The sequence below is a fragment of the Limulus polyphemus genome, unplaced genomic scaffold (genome assembly GCF_000517525.1).
Source record: "Limulus polyphemus unplaced genomic scaffold, Limulus_polyphemus-2.1.2 Scaffold244, whole genome shotgun sequence".
Classification (NCBI taxonomy): Eukaryota; Metazoa; Arthropoda; class Merostomata; order Xiphosura; family Limulidae; genus Limulus; species Limulus polyphemus.
The window spans coordinates 582,436-600,351 of record NW_013665854.1 but is presented as its reverse complement, the minus strand read 5'-3'; the positions used below and the strand labels follow the sequence as shown (position 1 = coordinate 600,351).

The 17,916-nt window shown below is 33.9% G+C and overlaps 1 protein-coding gene across 1 annotated transcript in view; it reads right to left on the bottom strand.

Moving 5' to 3' along the window:
• The window catches only part of LOC106478724 (neural-cadherin-like), a 220,242-nt gene that overhangs the window by 182,768 nt on the left and 19,558 nt on the right, over positions 1-17,916 (bottom strand). The window contains exons 11-12 of the mRNA XM_022382380.1: positions 13,363-13,545; positions 11,863-12,049 (exon numbers count right to left, since the gene is read on the bottom strand). Of these exons, the coding sequence (XP_022238088.1) occupies positions 11,863-12,049; positions 13,363-13,545 (370 nt within the window). The remainder of the gene's footprint in view (positions 1-11,862; positions 12,050-13,362; positions 13,546-17,916) is intronic.

Below are 17,916 nucleotides of genomic sequence, written 5' to 3'. Positions count from 1 at the left end.
CTCCTATATGTCTATATATATATATATATATGATATTATAACTTAATTTTTTTTAAAGTTGGTAAGTTTTAATTTAATAGAAAGGGAAGGATTACAAAAGCAAACCTTGGCCTTTGATGAAAAATATTTTAATTAAAACCACGTCAAAGCCAAAACGCAACAATAAGTCACACGAACCTTCAATGTGGTCATTATAAGTTGGTTGGAGTTTAGAGGTACCTTTGAAAACAGGACCTACAAACAGCGTTGGGGATACACCATCATCATTCTTAACCTTTATGTATAAGCCATTAATACTGGGTTCCGTAGTTGTTGTTAATTCAAGTCCATAACTGTCCACATATTTATCAATGTCCGCAGCCAGTTGTAGAAAGAAGCAGGATGTTATTAAGAACAGAAGATCGTGAGAATGGCCATTTGATAAGTTTACTGATATCGAAAGATGGCATTCCAGCTTCCTAAATAGTCCTTTTTATTATACTCTGCATCCTACTTTACACTGAAACTACAAGCCAACAAAATGTTGCTTGGTTCACAAAATATATAAATACCAGGCCAGAAAACATTCTAAGAGAGTAAACAAAAATTATATCACAGTAGTTTTGGTCCGTAATATTGACAGTTAGAACGCAGGTCTGTATCTAACGGTAATGAATACTTTTTCAAATATTCTCTAGATGCTACTCATCGTTATCTTGATGACAGTGCATTAAAGAAAAGATTATAAACAAAAAAACATGCTTAGCTTATAACTATATAGTAATCTCCATTGTACCTATATCTATTTGCTTGAGTTTTGAACTCATACAATTTTTCACAACACAACATGAAGTTTTGCATACAGACCACACTGAATATAAACGATATTGTTCGTTTGTTTGTTTTTTGAATTTCGCGCAAAGCAACACGAGGGCTATCTGCGCTAGCCGTCCCTAATTTAGCAGTGTAAGACTAGAGGGAAGGCAGCTAGTCATCACCACCCACCGCCAATTCTTGGGCTACTCTTTTACCAACGACTAGTGAGATTGACCGTCACATTATAACGCCCCCACGGCTGAAAGGGCGAGCATGTTTGGTGTGACGGGATTCGAACCCGCGACCCTCAGATTGTGAGTCGAGCGCCGTAACCGCCTGGCGATGCCGGGCCCTATAAACGATATAAAAATTGAAAATGTAATGAGGAGAGTCCTAAAAATGGAGATAAAGGAGTTTTGATGATTTTGGGGTTCGATTAAACAGGTTTATTTAAAAAGTGATGTTAGCGTTAAAAAGAACCGTTCAAAACATTCAGTATTCAGAATTTTTTCTTCTTCTAATTTTCAAACTGGTTTTCAGGATTAGCTGCGACGATTTAAACGAAAACTGGCAGAAAATATGAATGGTCCTTCAAATTAAGGATCTTTAGTATTTTTAACCTGAACGTTACCTAACGCGACACGTGGAATAAACGGTCAGGTAAGATGTTTCAATGTTTAGGCACAGTTGTTACTAATTTAGAACCGTTAATAAGAGAGGGTATTCTGTTAACAGTTTAAAATACTACTCTTAACCGAACGGAAAACTGACCATCACTTTTACCTTCTCTTTCCTTGTTAGTTCTTGCAACCAATAATCTCTTCTGTTGTGGTCAGTATCAACCTTACGCCCTTTCTCTCTCACTGAGCGTATTTCGCCAGTTTACTTTTCTTCACCCCGTTGTTTCATTTGGTCGTTGTTTGGTTATGTGACCTGTAAGGAACAGGTACACCTGGACCTCTACCCAATGGCGTGAAGAGGTTTTATGATGCCCGGGGCCTTGTACCTAAGACCTTGGGGAGAGGCGGAAAGGGTTCTACTATTCGATTCGACTCTTTGCGTTGGATGCCCTCCCGAAATGGATGCCAGGGGCCCCGTCACCTTTACCCCCCCCCCTCCCCTCTTCACGCTACTGCCTCTACCTCCCTCCTTGGCTATTGATTTGATACTTGAGTGTTGGATTAGTTGTCAAACCAGGCACTCCGAAAGATTCCCGCCATTTTTCTCCCCCTTTCACTGGCTCTCAGCCTTACTTGAAGTACTCATCTCCAATACCACATATTAAATGCTGTTGCCTATTTTTTTGTTAGTTCTCCTCGGACCCAACTCTCACATCCATATTGAAAAAAACTTCATACTAACATTTTCATTACCTTAACTCTTGCTTTTCCCAAATCTTAGCAAAGAACATGTAGATGCTCGTTGAAAACACAATGTGCAGAACTGTTACGTAGTTGTTTTTTCCCGCGAATTTCCACGGATGATGTACTAGTATTAGTTAATTCACATGACCTCAGCCTCATTTAATTTTCTAAACAAAATGGTACATGCTGATATACAAATTTCTCTCTTCACCTCCATTTTTCCGAAAACATTTATAAATAAAAAAATGTTACCATGTCACCTTTTATTACCAATATCAATACTATACAATATATGTTTTCATGGTTGGTTATTTATCATAATTGTACACCGTATCACATTGTAAGCGATATACCGACACTCATAATTAAGGGATAACACAATTACGAAAATTTTATACACAGTCACATATCCCATATTTCACAATTCCAAAATTGAAAAAACAAAAACTGTATTATTATCATGATTACTGAGGTTAAGTGGGGCGGTAAAGGTTCCAATATCGTCAAGCAACTTGTAAGTGTACAGAAACGTTAGTGGAAACGTTGTGCTTCGTACACGGTTTGCTCTTACCATGTCCCTAAAAATAAATTACGTTCTAAGTCAAATGTTAAAATTCAAAATTAAGTTCCTACCGTAGCTTCCACTGTTTTACAAGCACAACTGCTAACAGAACTGGTTGCTTTATTTATCGTAGCTAAGTAACAATGTTTTACAAGCACAACTGCTAACAGTTCTCCACTGTTTTACAAGCACAACTGCTAACAGAACTGGTTACTTTGTTTATCGTAGCTAAGTAACAATGTTTTACAAGCACAACTGCTAACAGAACTGGTTACTTTGTTTATCGTAGCTACGTAACAATGTTTTACAAGCACAACTGCTAACAGAACTGGTTGCTTTATTTATCGTAGCTAAGTAACAATTTTTTTCGATAAAAAAATAGTATATTCTGCTTGTTTGTGTTTTAGTAAAAACTGCGCAATGGGTTATCTGCACTGTGTTCACTACGGAGATCGAGCTCCGAATCCTAGCGTTATAAGTACCTTCATCTTAACGCCGAACCTGAGGACTATAAAATATGAATTATGATAAATACCTATATCGTGATAAAAATAACAAAGAAACATATAAAACGTATTTTAAGAGAATGCTAAGAAACTGAGAAATGTCAGTGACTTTACAATTAACGAACAAAAAGTCACTTTCAAAATAACAATGTTTTGGATATTTATATGAACCACAACGCCCCCACAAACAACTTATGTACGTATTAAACTCTTTTGCATACTTTTGTGACACCTATACACGTTGATGTATATAAATTAATATTTCGATAATTCACTTAAAATACACGTAATTATTACAAAAAATTTTAACTAATAATCTCAAACTTTACGTTTAACAGGAACATGGGCACATAGTTTAACTACAGTGACTCCCTCTATATTTGTATTATTTTGTTATTCGAAAATGCTGAAAAGTATTGTTTGCTTCTTTTAGCGCAAAGTGGGTTATCTGTGATATGTTCATCACGGGGAATCGAACCCTGGATTTTACCGCTGTGAGTCCGTAAACTTACCTAAAGCTGAACCATTGAATGACGCTACAAAATTACCTTAATAGTACGATAAACACTTGTTTAATGAGCGTTCTACTCAACTGCTACTGAATACCGTAACAAAATATGAGAAGTGGAGATGAGTAGTTACTTTAAAAAATTTAAATAATTTGCAACCTTGTTTTGTTTGTTTTTTGAATTTCGCGCAAAGCTACACGAGGGCTATCTGCGCTAGCCGTCCCTAATTTAGCAGTGTAAGACTAGAGGGAAGGCAGCTAGTCATCACCACCCACCGCCAACTTTTGGGCTACTCTTTTACCAACGAATAGTTGGATTGACCGTCACATTATAACGCCCCCACGGCTGAAAGGGCGAGCATGTTTGGTGGGACTGAGATTCGAACCTGCGACCCTCTGATTGCGAGTCGAGCGCCCTAACCACCTGGCCATGCTGGGCCTAATTTGCAAGCACTAACCCAAATTTTACGATTAGTGTATAATTAAACTCTGTGTGTGTGTATATATATAAATAAAAACTGATTAGTTCATTCCCATGTCAAATAAATAATGATAATTTTTATGAAGTTAGTAAAAATTGGTTAAGTACTAAAGCAAACATTCTACTTTTGAACTTCGTGGATAATTCATAAATATTAATGAAAAATAATAAATTGAGTAACTTAAACATACTAAGGTTGTCAGATTTACTGAAAAGTTTAAAAATAGTGTTAACAGCAGGTTTATTATGCTAACGAATTCATGCATAACCTCAGTACAAGTTTTTTTTTATTTAGGCTTTGTGTATGCTGGACATTATAAACCGTATAACGACCTTCTTTCATTCTATACAGGAAACTATATTGAACTGTAGTGAGACTATCTAATCGCAGACTTCTATATATTACTGTCCATACATTTGAGCTTATTTGACTTAAGTGTATATCTCTCCTGGCTTAAAACCGACTGGCTAGATTTCTGAGTGATGAATAAACTCTAGATATGTCGGAGGAACGAATTGAGCAAGTTACGAATGCACAAATCTCCGATTCCGATTAATTATACAGAGGTTGAATACCTTATATTAAAACGTTTTTGGAGCCTCACCACGTCATTACAGTCTCAGTCGCAACGTCCGATCATGTTCTATCTGACAGCCGTGCATGTTGATAATAACCCCGCAAGATTAGTTTAGCTTGTTTCGAATTTTGCGCAAAACTTCTCGATGGCTATCTGCGCTAGCCGTCCCTAATTTCGCAGTGATAGGATAGAGAGAAGGCAGCTAGCCAACACCACCTACCGCCAACTCTTGGACTACACTTTACTAAAGAATAGCCCTTCAGCATAGTTTCCATTGCAAAAGTTCCGACGTAAGATTTTTCATACCAAAAGCACACCACTACTCCTTGCAAGCTTTTCATAAGTCTTCGATTTACGAGGACGATGGTTTCCAAGCGCCTGTTTTAACAGACCGATCACACAGGAATCCATAAACACTGCGTTTGACGACTTGGTCGGTATGGTTGTTTGTTGTTTTGAATTTTGCACACAGCTATTCGAGGGCTACTTGTACTAGTCACCTCCAATTTGAAGTGATAGACTAGGGGAAGGCAGCTAATCAACACCACCCACCGCAAACTCTTAGGTTTCTCCTTACCAACCATTTATAACACCCCCATGGCTAAAAGAGCGAGCATGGCCGATGACGGGATTCGAACTCATGACTCGCAGATTGCGAGTCGAGTACCTTAACTAATAGACCATGACAGTTCCATGACTGGTAAGTAATAGCATGTGAATACCTGTTTCATTCTCCAGCTGCTTAAGGTATAAAATAGTTGAACAGGTATACCGCGGAAGTAATCTGTGCTGCTTTTCCAGACGGAGATTCTTCTTGATTGTATTACGTACCGTTGCGTGGGAAACGTGGACGCCTTTTGCTACTGATATTTTTGTTCGTGGATTCTCACTTGTTACAGGATTTTGCTTGAAACCGCTGAGATACTACTTGTTGCAGGTCTCTTTATAGATGGTCCTAGTACCCCACGTTGATCCATATTCCTGTTTTCAAATGCCATTAGGTAAAAGGGATACCTCAGTCTTGAAAATTCTAACTCCCGGATAGTTGACATCAGAAAGATTTGTTTGTTTATTTGAAGTTAAGCACAAAGCTACACAATGGGCTATCTGTGCTCTGCCCACAACAGGTATCGAAACCCGGTTTCTAGCGTTGTAAGTCCGCAGACATCCGCTGTGCCACTAGGGGGCACGTCAGAAAGAGATGTTACCTATTCTTCTTAAAATCGATTTATTGTTTGTGGAATCACACTACCTACGAAATGCCAAACAATGTTGTTCTGATAAATTTCTTTCCTGTACGACTTTATATCAGCAGTGGGTGCCACGAAACTTGCTAATTTGCATATTCAAAATCGTTTGAATATAACGTGCTCAGCCCTCTGTATACTCGTTAACGTTGTAAAATATCAAATATTCCAAAACAGCTGCTCCTATATACATTATATATCAGATATTTCTAATGATTGCATTCATTAAAAAGTTATTAAAGTTATATCGATAAATTTCAGTTCTTCTTCTTCATTTTGTTCAAAGTTTCCTTATCGAATCTACTCACAATCATTCCTGCCAAACTAATTTAGGAAAAAGAACAACAGTGGAGCCTTTCACAGTAAATAAGCTTTCATTTTATACGTTACTTCAATTATACACGTGTAAAGGTACCTGGATGTTAGATTGCGTGCACACGTATTTAATATCGTCTAATTTAAAAGCATTCTGCTAAGGGATAAGGAAGTTTGGGTGATGTACTGAATTATTGATATTAATAAGGTGAATTCCATTTTTACTTTATTATTTAATAGTATACATTGACCGAGTCATCTTGAATTTCGTTACTATGTTACCACAAGTAGGAAAATATTCAAGGTACTATGTGCCAACTTTATCATCTCTGTGGTCATTATTTTTATTATTGTCTTTTTTTTTTGTTTCATAAGAAGCAGGTACCTTTCCATAACTGACTGGAGATGGTGAAAAACAGGCATAGACATGGTACGTTGTAAGCTTGATAGCCCATATGCAATTTCTAAAATTAAATTTTCTTTAACTTTGAGGCTTGCAAATACAGAATAAATCTGATAAACGATGTATTCAGTGTTGCGTAGCTCCATCTGCAGATAACTTATTATACGGCATCATACTGTTTGTACTTTTATTTCTCTGTTCTACATACGCAATGCTTTTAATTTTGGTTTAGATTTTTTAAAATCTACCTGACAGACAACTTAATCTTAACGCCTAATGAAAATACCAACTTTCGATCAAAGTAATCTATGTAAAAAAGCCTAACACAACATTAAATTTAACAAGATATTATAATAAGTGTGATTAGTGTAGTCTTCTCTCTCTCTCTCTTTCTCGTTTCTTAGAGCTTTAATAACTTTTTCAGTGGCTGTATAATCTAATAATAGAACGTATGCTCTTTATTTATCATAAAATAGTGATTCAATTTGTGCCAAACTTATTTTAATATATTCTCAAAATTGAAATAGTTGAACTAAGAGAGAAGCGCTTGACTCGCAATCTGCAGGCCGCAAGTTCGAATCTCCATCCCACCAAACATGCTCACCCTTTCAGCCGTGGGAGCGTTATAATGTTACGGTCATACCACACTATTCGTTGGTAAAAGAGTAGCTCAAGTGTTGGCGGTGAGTAGTGATGACTAGCTGCCTTCCCTCTAGTCTTTCACTGCTAAATTAGGGACGGCTAGCATAGATAGCCCTCGTGTAGCCTTGAGCGAAATTCAAAACAAATCACACCAAACTAAAAGAAAACTCGTATCGCCATCTATTAGCGATTGAAGAACTATTCATAATTTTCAAGATGACGTCGACTATTCTGCTGGGTGCGTTATTGATCATTCATGAATTTTGTTCCTACTTGCACAATCAATAAAACCGCTATCGTATTAATGCATTCAACATTAAACCATTAATCATAGCTTGGCTGAATCTTGGCATGATGCATCATTAACGGTATTCTGCCGCTATCGACTACATTAAACTGCACACGCTAATAAATCACTCACAAACATAAAACTATACATCGGCCGCATAATATGAAAAAAACAATATAAATTATATCCTACATTAGTCTGATAATCACAACCGAGTAAGGTATGTTTATACAATGCCTAAAGCCGTATTTAGAATTAAGTTCTGCACAACGAACTACGTATCTCACCGGCTTTTTAAACAGCATAGGTTATTACCGCATAAAGTAAAATTGTAATATGCGTTATTATTCAACCAAAAATACTTGCGAAGTATAAGTTAACGATTCGTTAAACTTAGTTATTCTGTAATTACATCATTAAAGATGTTTCACGTGAACATATGCTGTCAAAACACACGCGTTTGAATGGTGACAGCCGTTTAGCCAGTGTGCTTAGCCCAATGTAACTCAAACGTTGAATATAAAAGTCATGATAGATTATCTTGCTGAAAACATACAAGAAACATTGTATTAACCTCAGATTCTTGTGTACCAATAAGAGAACTGAACTAAGATGTGCACATAACACTAGTGTTGACCTTCATCATCACTGATTCTGAATACTTCATTTGAAAGCGATGATTCGTCAATCAATTAGTGTCTGTAAAACCATTTCGTTTGCGATAATTAGTGTTAATTTTAAACTCAGTACAATAACTTATTGCGCAATGTCAGTTTGATGTGCTGTAAAACAGAAAACCCCATTTTATTAATATTCTTACCATGCAGTTTTCTCAAAGACAGATGATAATTTTAAATGCCAAAATAATCAAACTATAAGTACCCCTGAATCTTTCACTAAATACCTTTAAAAAAATCTACAAACAGATAGTAAGTAAAGACCCAATCTTTGAAATTTTAAATTACATAATAACCAGAGTTTCGCCTTCAATAGATACAAAAGATGATTTTTAGTCTTAAACCAATAAGTGAACAAACTTTATAATGGTGACAACAGAAGAAGTTCAATTTTCAAAGGTAATTTCTTTGAAAACAAAGGACTGGATAACATATGCACAGATATACATGAAATAACTAGCCAAGAACATTACTTATTGAAATTACGTTAGCTGGGCAGAGGGCACAACATTTATATTGAGTACCTACATTGCATTAATTCATTAATTGGAAAGGGGTCTAAACATGGCATCTTTGTTCATAATCCTAATAACCCATCACAAGTGAGATTTATTCTTTATTGTCCAATGAATGTCTACATTTCATTTATTCTTGTCCTTATATGAGATTTCATCTCTTGTCTTATGTTCAGTTTGTTTCAGATGTTTTTGCAATGCTAAAAAAAGGCTATCTCTGCTAGCTGTACCTAATTTTGAAAAGTAAGATCAGCGAGAAGGCAGACAGTTAACAGCATCCACTGTCAACTCTTGACATACTCTAACTGAGTAGTAGAATTTGACCATCACTTTCATAACATATCCACAGCTCCAAAGTGCACAAGCATGATTTTGCAGTAACAGGACATGAACCATGGACCCTTAGATTCACAGTCCAGCATACCAACAACTAGGCCATGTCTAGTCCTTCCCTTATAAAATGTGTTTACAATATCTATTAATAACCAGACTATGGTACTGTTTGATTCCCTTAAACAAAGATTGAGTGCAACATCTATACTGATTGACATAGCCAAAGAGAGAGGTTTCATATGCTAGAATCACTGATACAATTAGACTGGTTTTAGTTAATTTATGAAAAATTGTTAATACAATCAACATCAAACTGGTTTCTCAAGGTGGGTGAAATTCCTGACACAATAGTTCTACTGTATTTATTATACTTTTTTTCATATAGAAATATCTAATATATTTAACCACTATGAATTTGTTTAGATGCTAAATAACATCCTGTGAAAACTAGCAAGTTTTGATTTATTTGATAGAAAAAGAGCTTTACTAACATAATTGATCAGTTCCTGTTCTTTTTAATGTATCACAACATTGAAGCAACTACAAGATTAGTTCCTGCTCTACTTAATGTATCATGTGATGGATTTATTATTATACATTTATGTTAATATTGATGTTTGTTTAAATTAAATTTCTATTTAGAAATGTACATAAGTTATACTGTTAAATTGGAGCTTATCATTGTGAGAGTATCTATTATTGGGTTGCTGTAATTGGTGTGCTATAAACTTCAGAAGCTATAACTGTGGTTGTTATAATGCTTATTAATTGGAAACTTAAGATATTTGACCAGAACGTTTATAAATTTTGAACATTACAAACCATTTAACTTCAGTAGATTCACATCGGACATTAGTACTTTTACAAAAACATTATCTAACTTCATAAGTGGAAAAAATCAGCGAAGAATACAGAGCTAGCTAGTTCCTATTAAGTGAATTGTATCTACATCAACTCGAAATTAACTCACTCATCGTGAACCCTTGATAAGATATCAAAAAAGTTCCAGACCAGAAAGAAGACTTCATATTGTTTGCAAGTTTGTGAAACTTTTGTTTATAAATCATTGTTTGTAATAACTATTTGTAATATACAAACAATAATACAATTTACAATAACAGTTATTATTTGTATTAAAAAAGAAAACCGTGCATAGCAATCTTGTTGGCAAATATCATAAATTGGAGATATATTGGTAAATATTTAACTACAAAATTTAATTATCATTTAGCTTGGTTTCATTCTATTCGAAATTGTAATATGTAACAATCACCACATTGAAGCAACTATAAGATTAGTTTCTGTTCTACATAACATATCACAATGTTGAAACAAGTGCAACCACTTTGATTTAGTAGAACTGCTGTCATATACTTAGTCATATTGCTTTAAAACCTTTTCACAGAAGAACAGGAAAAGTCTTAACTTACCTGCAGTCTTATTCTATTAAATAATTTAGTATGAAACAGTAGTTATGTTGAATAACAAGATTAAGTGAAAGCTTTCTACAAAATGTAGGTTAGTAAATCACCTTTTATAACTCTGAGCTACAAAATATAATTTCTATCAGATATAACAGAAAAGTTATTGAGAGTTACAAATAACATCAGAAATATAAAGTTATAATAAACAGAGAATAATTTAAGCAGGAAATAGCTAATCCAGATCTCTTTATGCTACAGGAACTGTTAAGTATTTGTTATTATAAGACTATTAATAACCAATTTGATTACTGCTATATAGACAAAAACAAATCTGTATAATAACTATATAACACCTAAAGATAAAAAATTATGAATAAAATAAAAATTTGGAATGATAATAAATCAAATCATTAGCAACTACATTGGATGCCTTAGTTCATCTGTTAATGTGATGAACTTGGAATTGGTACAACTTAATTGCTAGCATGGTGGGTTTGAAAAAAAAATGCAATATGTAATTGGATACAGCATAGGAAAAACATACTGAAGATACTTTAAATAATGTAAAGCCTCCAAAACACACTGAAGATCTGATAACTTTAAATAACGTAAAGCCTCCAAAACACACTGAAGATCTGATAACTTTAAATAACGTAAAGTCTCCAAATTATAAAAAAGTGACAAGCAATTCCAACAATAAAACATATTCTGCAAAAGAAATCCAGATTCTCAGGTCTTGTGAAATTGTTTCTGAGTTTTAATGTTTGACATCTTAAGGTAAATTTACAATTTCTGTATCACTGATGTCAAAGGTCAAATACATTTTTGAATTTTGATAAAACTAGTTCATTAAAAGATGTTTCTAAAAGATGAGTGTTCTAATCTTTTTAATATGTGTTAACATCCTGAAGCCTAAAGGAATGTTTTTTATTTGCCTGATCTTCAATATTAAAACATAAGCTGTTAGAACCTTTTTATTCAATAAAAGTACAAATTGGTTTAGAAGCATTAAGATGTGGTACTATTCCCTGATTTTTAGAAAATTACAAGTCTTAAGGTGCTTATCTAAGAGGATAGTGTGTGTAGCATCCTTGAAATTTGAACAACTAAATCATATTAGTAACTTTCAATTTTTAAATATGTTTGGTTCTCACAATAAAATAATTTCACTTTCCTTTCAAAGCAATATAGTTTTATCAATACAAAGGCATCTAGAAACCCACCTTTGTTTGGCTTTGGAATCCCATATTTCTCATGAGGACGATCAGACAGGGCTCCATCTTCGGCAGAAACTTTAATAGCATAAGCTTGTTTTTCTTCCCTGTCAAATTCTATTTTCGTGAAAATGGTGCCAGTTTCTTTGTCAATTGTGAAGTATCTATCACCACCTTCTTCAATTTTATAATAAACCTAAAAATCACATTATTATTTCAAACAAAAAAGTTGTGTTTCTAAAGATTAAATCTATTCTGTGAACAGTGCAAGTAAAGTACATTGATCTTTATGAAGTTCTACCAAATTACTCATCTATAAATATTATATTAAGCTGAGGTAAATTTTTGTAAAAACCATCTCTCCTTATCAAACTATGCATGTACAAATATATAAAGATTAGTGATAACTAAAAAAATAGTTGCTTTATTATATTTTTCTAAACTCTGTATAACTTCTTTGATTCTTGATTTGATCTACTTCCAACTTCAAAATTTATTCAAGGAAATAACTGGTTAAAAGTGTACATTCTTTGCAACAAAAAGGTTTTTTAATAAACGGTAAAAAGGTGAAAAAAAACATACAAGTATTTTTGTCACACAAAGTACTAAAAAATGAGTCTTTGGCAAGAAAAAGTTAAAAACAAAAACAGTACTGCTAATAAAAATGGTAAAAAGGAATAAGAAACTATGATAAAAATGTAAATATAAAAATATGTTTTTTTTTTCCATAAAAATGTGAAACAGAAACTCTTCCATGAACAACAGGGTGAAAATGCATGTGCAATTAAAGAAATAAACAAAGGAAAAATAATTTTTTTGCTAAATAAATACTGGAAAGAGACACCTGTTTTTCTAAAAAAAAAGGAAAAAAGACAATGTGAAAAGATGTTTTTACAGAGTAGAAATAAAATTCAAAAAAATAATAGTCATAGGTGACTTTTTGACAAGGACCTAACTGCAATAGCCCATCATATTAGGGAAGACAATAATAATATGCAATACAAACCACACGTTAAGTTTTGAACTCCTATGGTAAATTCAGAAAAACATATGTTGAAATTTCTTATACATATAAAATATTACTCCACAAAGTTTGGCTTCAGTATCATAAAATGGCATTTCTTCAAGGTCCTATTTATTTTGGTATGTTTCTAAAGTTTTTAATTTTTAAAATCAAGTACATAATTCGCTTCATAGACTTTAAATAATTATAAAAAACAACCTAAGAATTTATTGAACGTTCACAAACCTGAGTTTTACATTTGTCAATAGAGGGAAGCACGTAAGTTTAGTTTGGTAAGTCAAATAAATGAGCAATTTTCTTCCAATTAATAAATACATAAATACCACATCATAGCATTATACAGAAACAAGATAATTATACTAGACACACAAATATTTTATGAATAGAATTCCTCTTTTATAAATCAAATCACTGATATGCATTTTAATGTCACAAATGAACCGGTTGAAGAAAAAAAAGTGATAAAATCTTAACCACATTAATACCTTATTATTTGGATAAGTTCCATCTTTATCAACAGCTGTCACAGTGGTCACTTTAGTCATCGGGGGCATGCCCTCTAGTACTGTTTCTTGTTCTGTTTCAATAAATAATGGAATTTCATCATTCACATCTTCCAGCACGATGTAAACTGTACATTCAGCTGCTAACACGTTTACACCATTGTTCTGAAAAATACAAAACATGTATGAAAATCTACATGTTAAATAGTATTATACAATGAAAAAATACATTTTAATGAAATAATAATGCTTATATGGACACTTGGAATATTGTGTTCAGTCTTGGGCTCCTTACCTTAGGAAAGACACTGAATCATTGGAAAGGGTTTAGAGAAGGGTTACTAGAATGGTGCCTGGGATGGAAGGGTTGTCACATGAAGAGAGGCTGAAGTCTCTCAAATTGCTTTCTCTTGAAAAAAGAAGAGTTACGGGGATCTGATTGAGGTGTTTAAGATTGTAAAGGAATTGATAGTGTTGATGCATCATCTTTTTTTCATATTTAACAGTGTGAATAGTAGGACTAGGGGACACAAATATAAATTTTGGCAAGGTAGGAGTCATCTTCAGATAAGACAGTTTCATTTTTCTAACAGGATGTTTGGCCTTTGGAATGGGTTGCCTTCAGATGTTATAGAGACAGTAAATTTAAGTGAGTTTAAGAAAAAGCTTGTTAAGTATATAAATTATAAGGGCTGGCTTTAAGATTCTTTTTTAAAAGTATTTTAATTCAGTTTAGAGGATGGAATGGCCGAGATGGACCAACAGGTCCCACGTTGTCCCAAAACATTATGTTTTGTTATATAAATAAATATAACAACTTCACACAGATGTGATAATGTTGTGTTATCAGTGCAGCTAGCAAAAGTATAAAATACACCAACTCAATAATAATAAAAAATGTTTAAATATGTCACATCTGTATGTTGAAGGATGTCAAATACACAAAGGAAAAGTGTTAACACCATACAAGAAATAAAGAAGCAGGAAATTGCTCTTCTTTAATGCATAGTTTGGTAAATTATCAAAAACAGTATTCAGTACTTTTTTTTCTGTGAATATATTACATATAATATGAAGTAAGTTGATAACCCCAATTACGTTTGAAAAGTAGCTAGAGTTTCCCAATATATGTGGATTGTAGGACTTCTTGCATGATGACTTACCTATGTTTCTTGATTCTACAAATTTAAGTAAAATTAATTAAGCTTAAAGCATGTGCCTTATTGTACCTCAATTTTGTATAGTATCCTGTAATATAATATTATACTAACAGTTCAATTTTAAATCCCAGTTTTACAATCCTATCACAAAAGAATGGATGGAGCCATGTTAAAAATAGTTTCTATTTTCCCAGTTAAACTGCTGTTTGTATCAGAATATAAGGTTCTGAGCACTGCTAGAACAAGAAGTGCTTAGACCACACATGCCACTGGTATATAATTTGCATATTATGGCAGTAAAAATACACAATGGCATTATAGAATAGAGCATTCTGTTCAGTGCATTATTTTCTATTTCTTACGTTTTTAATTTAAAACTCTCTTCAGTTGATGTTAGGTGTATTTAACAAGGCAAAATGTTGCATGACACAAACATTTTTGTAAAAGCCTAAGATGACTCAGTTTTTGAAAGTTAAGATACTTCCACTGGAATGCCTAAACTAATTAATAGAGTTGTGAAAATCCTAAGAAAGAAATACTCTATAGGGATGTTCAAAATTTACAGTAGTCTTTGATCGATTGTTTAAGCAGAGTATTGATGATGAGTAAACTAGAATGGATGGCAACTGCCTGTTGTAAAAATATAAGTGTAGAGGACGACATTTTGAAAGTCTTTCATCTTCAGGTCAGTGCGAGTAAGATGTTACAGACGCTATGTTGACGACACCTTTGTTATCTGGCCCACATTCACGAAAACTTACCAGCCTTTCTAGAACATCTTACTTCTATAGACAACAGAATCCACTTCACCACAGAAATAGAGGAACAAAACAACCTACCATTTTTTCATGTACTCATCAGAAGAGAAGAGAGGAGAATCACCACAACTGTATACAGAAAACCCACTCACACTGACATATACCTACACTTCCAGTCCTATTATCCAACCTTTGTAAAAGGTGGTATAACTCAATGCCTAAATAAGAGAGCAGGAAACATTTCAAATGAGATATCCATCAATAAAGAATGCCAAAAATCATAGTGTTTTAAACAGAATGGTTACACCTATACCTTCATCAAAAACTCAGTGAAGAAGACCATAACAGAAAGTAAAGATAAAGAGAACATTAAAACGACCATTTACCTCTCCTATGTGCAAAATCTCAGTGAAAAACTAAAATGTATAACGTTCAACATAGATGTCCAGTGGTAATCTTACAAGACAATAAGATTCATTCTAGTGAAAATCAGGGAGAAACCTACTAAGGAAAAACACAAAAAATGTTATCTATGAAATTCCATGTTCCTGCAACAAAACATACATTGGAGAAATGAGAAGACGACTCTGGACAAGAATAAAAGAACACAAAGACAGCACAAGACTCATGAAAATACAAAATTCAATCATTGCAGAACACACCACATCAACTGGACACAAAATAAACTAGGATAAAACTAGAGTCATTGACACAGATACATTTTGGAAAAGAAGAAAAATGAAAAAATCTTTCTATATTAACACAATAAAGCCTTCACAAAACAGATTTATGACTACAGATGAACAATCTATGGCTACCATTGGTTGAAATCTCAGGCAGTATTTCCACCAATCAGGAGAAGTGATAAACAAACCAATTATAACACATCCTCCACAATCCACATGGATACTATAAAGACTTGCAACACTGACCTGAAGGTGAAAGATGGAAGAATTTCAAAACATCATCCTCTACACTGTGTTTTTACAATAGGCAGTTGATGTCCATTCCAGTTTACTCATCTACAACAGTGATTTAAGGTGAGTACCTAGGCCTTACAGTCCCTTCTTTCCCTTCTGATAATGTTCTTTGCAATAGCCATCATTACAGATCATCACTCTGCAATGCAATATTCATTGCAATAGGAAGCGTCTGTGCAATATAATGAGGTGAATATTGTCCTTCTCCTCTTTCTCTATGCCATCCAAAGTCCATTCAACCATGTGGACGACGACTACTGAGATCTTGTTTCAGCAATCCAAAGAAGTCCATTAGAGATAGTTGTGAATGGTACAGAATGAATTGTACTTGTATCCTGAGGAACTGGCATACTGACTCGAATACTTGACTGGATCCTTTGTCTTGAGAGAGCACTAACATGTTAGCCTTATAGTATAAGGCTATCACATTGGCATTTTTTCATGACCTGTTGGATATTTAATTTGCCATTATAGCTGTAGCCTTCAACCATCATAAATTTCTTAGTTCTTGCCACATGCTTTGCACCATTTTTAAATGTTGTATCACTAGTAGTATGACAATAAATTACACAGACTTTCACACAAATTTAAGCAGATATATACATCATCCAATGTGATGACAAACTTCCATTTGCCATGTGTCAGATACCACTCAACTTTCAACATATAATCTTCAATTCAGCTATCTATTTTGGGAGAAATTGCAAATTTTTGTGTTGCCTTTGTAGATCTCAATTTGTGTGAATTTACCTATTCACTGTTCTACCAAAGGGTCCTTCTTTGGCTGTAATGGACCATAGTGTTCTCGGACTAGGGTTACTAATAATGATAACCTGTTTAATTTTCTTCATTACCTCTAGTATGTGACTCGTAATCAGCCATAAAATAATCAATTTTTTCCTTTTTGGAATCACATCTTCCTTTGCTTTACTGATACAGTTCAACACTACAGATAAACCTTTCTTTGAAGTGCTAAAATTTTGTCCCTGTATGATTTTATAATCACAAATATGAGAAACTTGCATTGGAAAACACTGCAATTAAATCCTCCACTGAACTGCAATAAGAACATTGGTCTACTATTCAAAAGTGCTCAAGTTTTGGGTCTTTTCCTGAAATTCAATGAGCCTTTTGTGTGTGATCCTGTGTACTAACTCTTTTATTAGAACTGCAACAAGAAGGTCAGAGTTTCTCATCAGCTGTGTAATGACAAGGGATACCTATGGACACTTAGTTGATTAGATGTGTATATTATAGGTAACCCTCTATATCAGCTCTCTAGTCATGAGTATAAGTTGATCTTCATCCCTTATTTCCTACCAGCTGTGTAATAACAAGGGATAGCAAGGGATAATTAGTTGATTAGATGTGTTTATAATAGGCAACCCTCTATATCAGCTCTCTAGTCATGAGTATAAGTTGATCTTCATCCCTTACTTCTTACCAGCTGGGTAATAACAAGGGATAGCAAGGGATAATTAGTTGGTTAGATGTGTATATAATAGGCAACCCTCTATATCAGCTCTCTAGTCATGAGTATAAGTTGATCTTCATCCCTTACTTCTTACCAGCTGTGTAATCACAAGGGATAGCCAGGGACACTTAGGTTGATCTTCATCCCTTATTTCTTTAAATGAA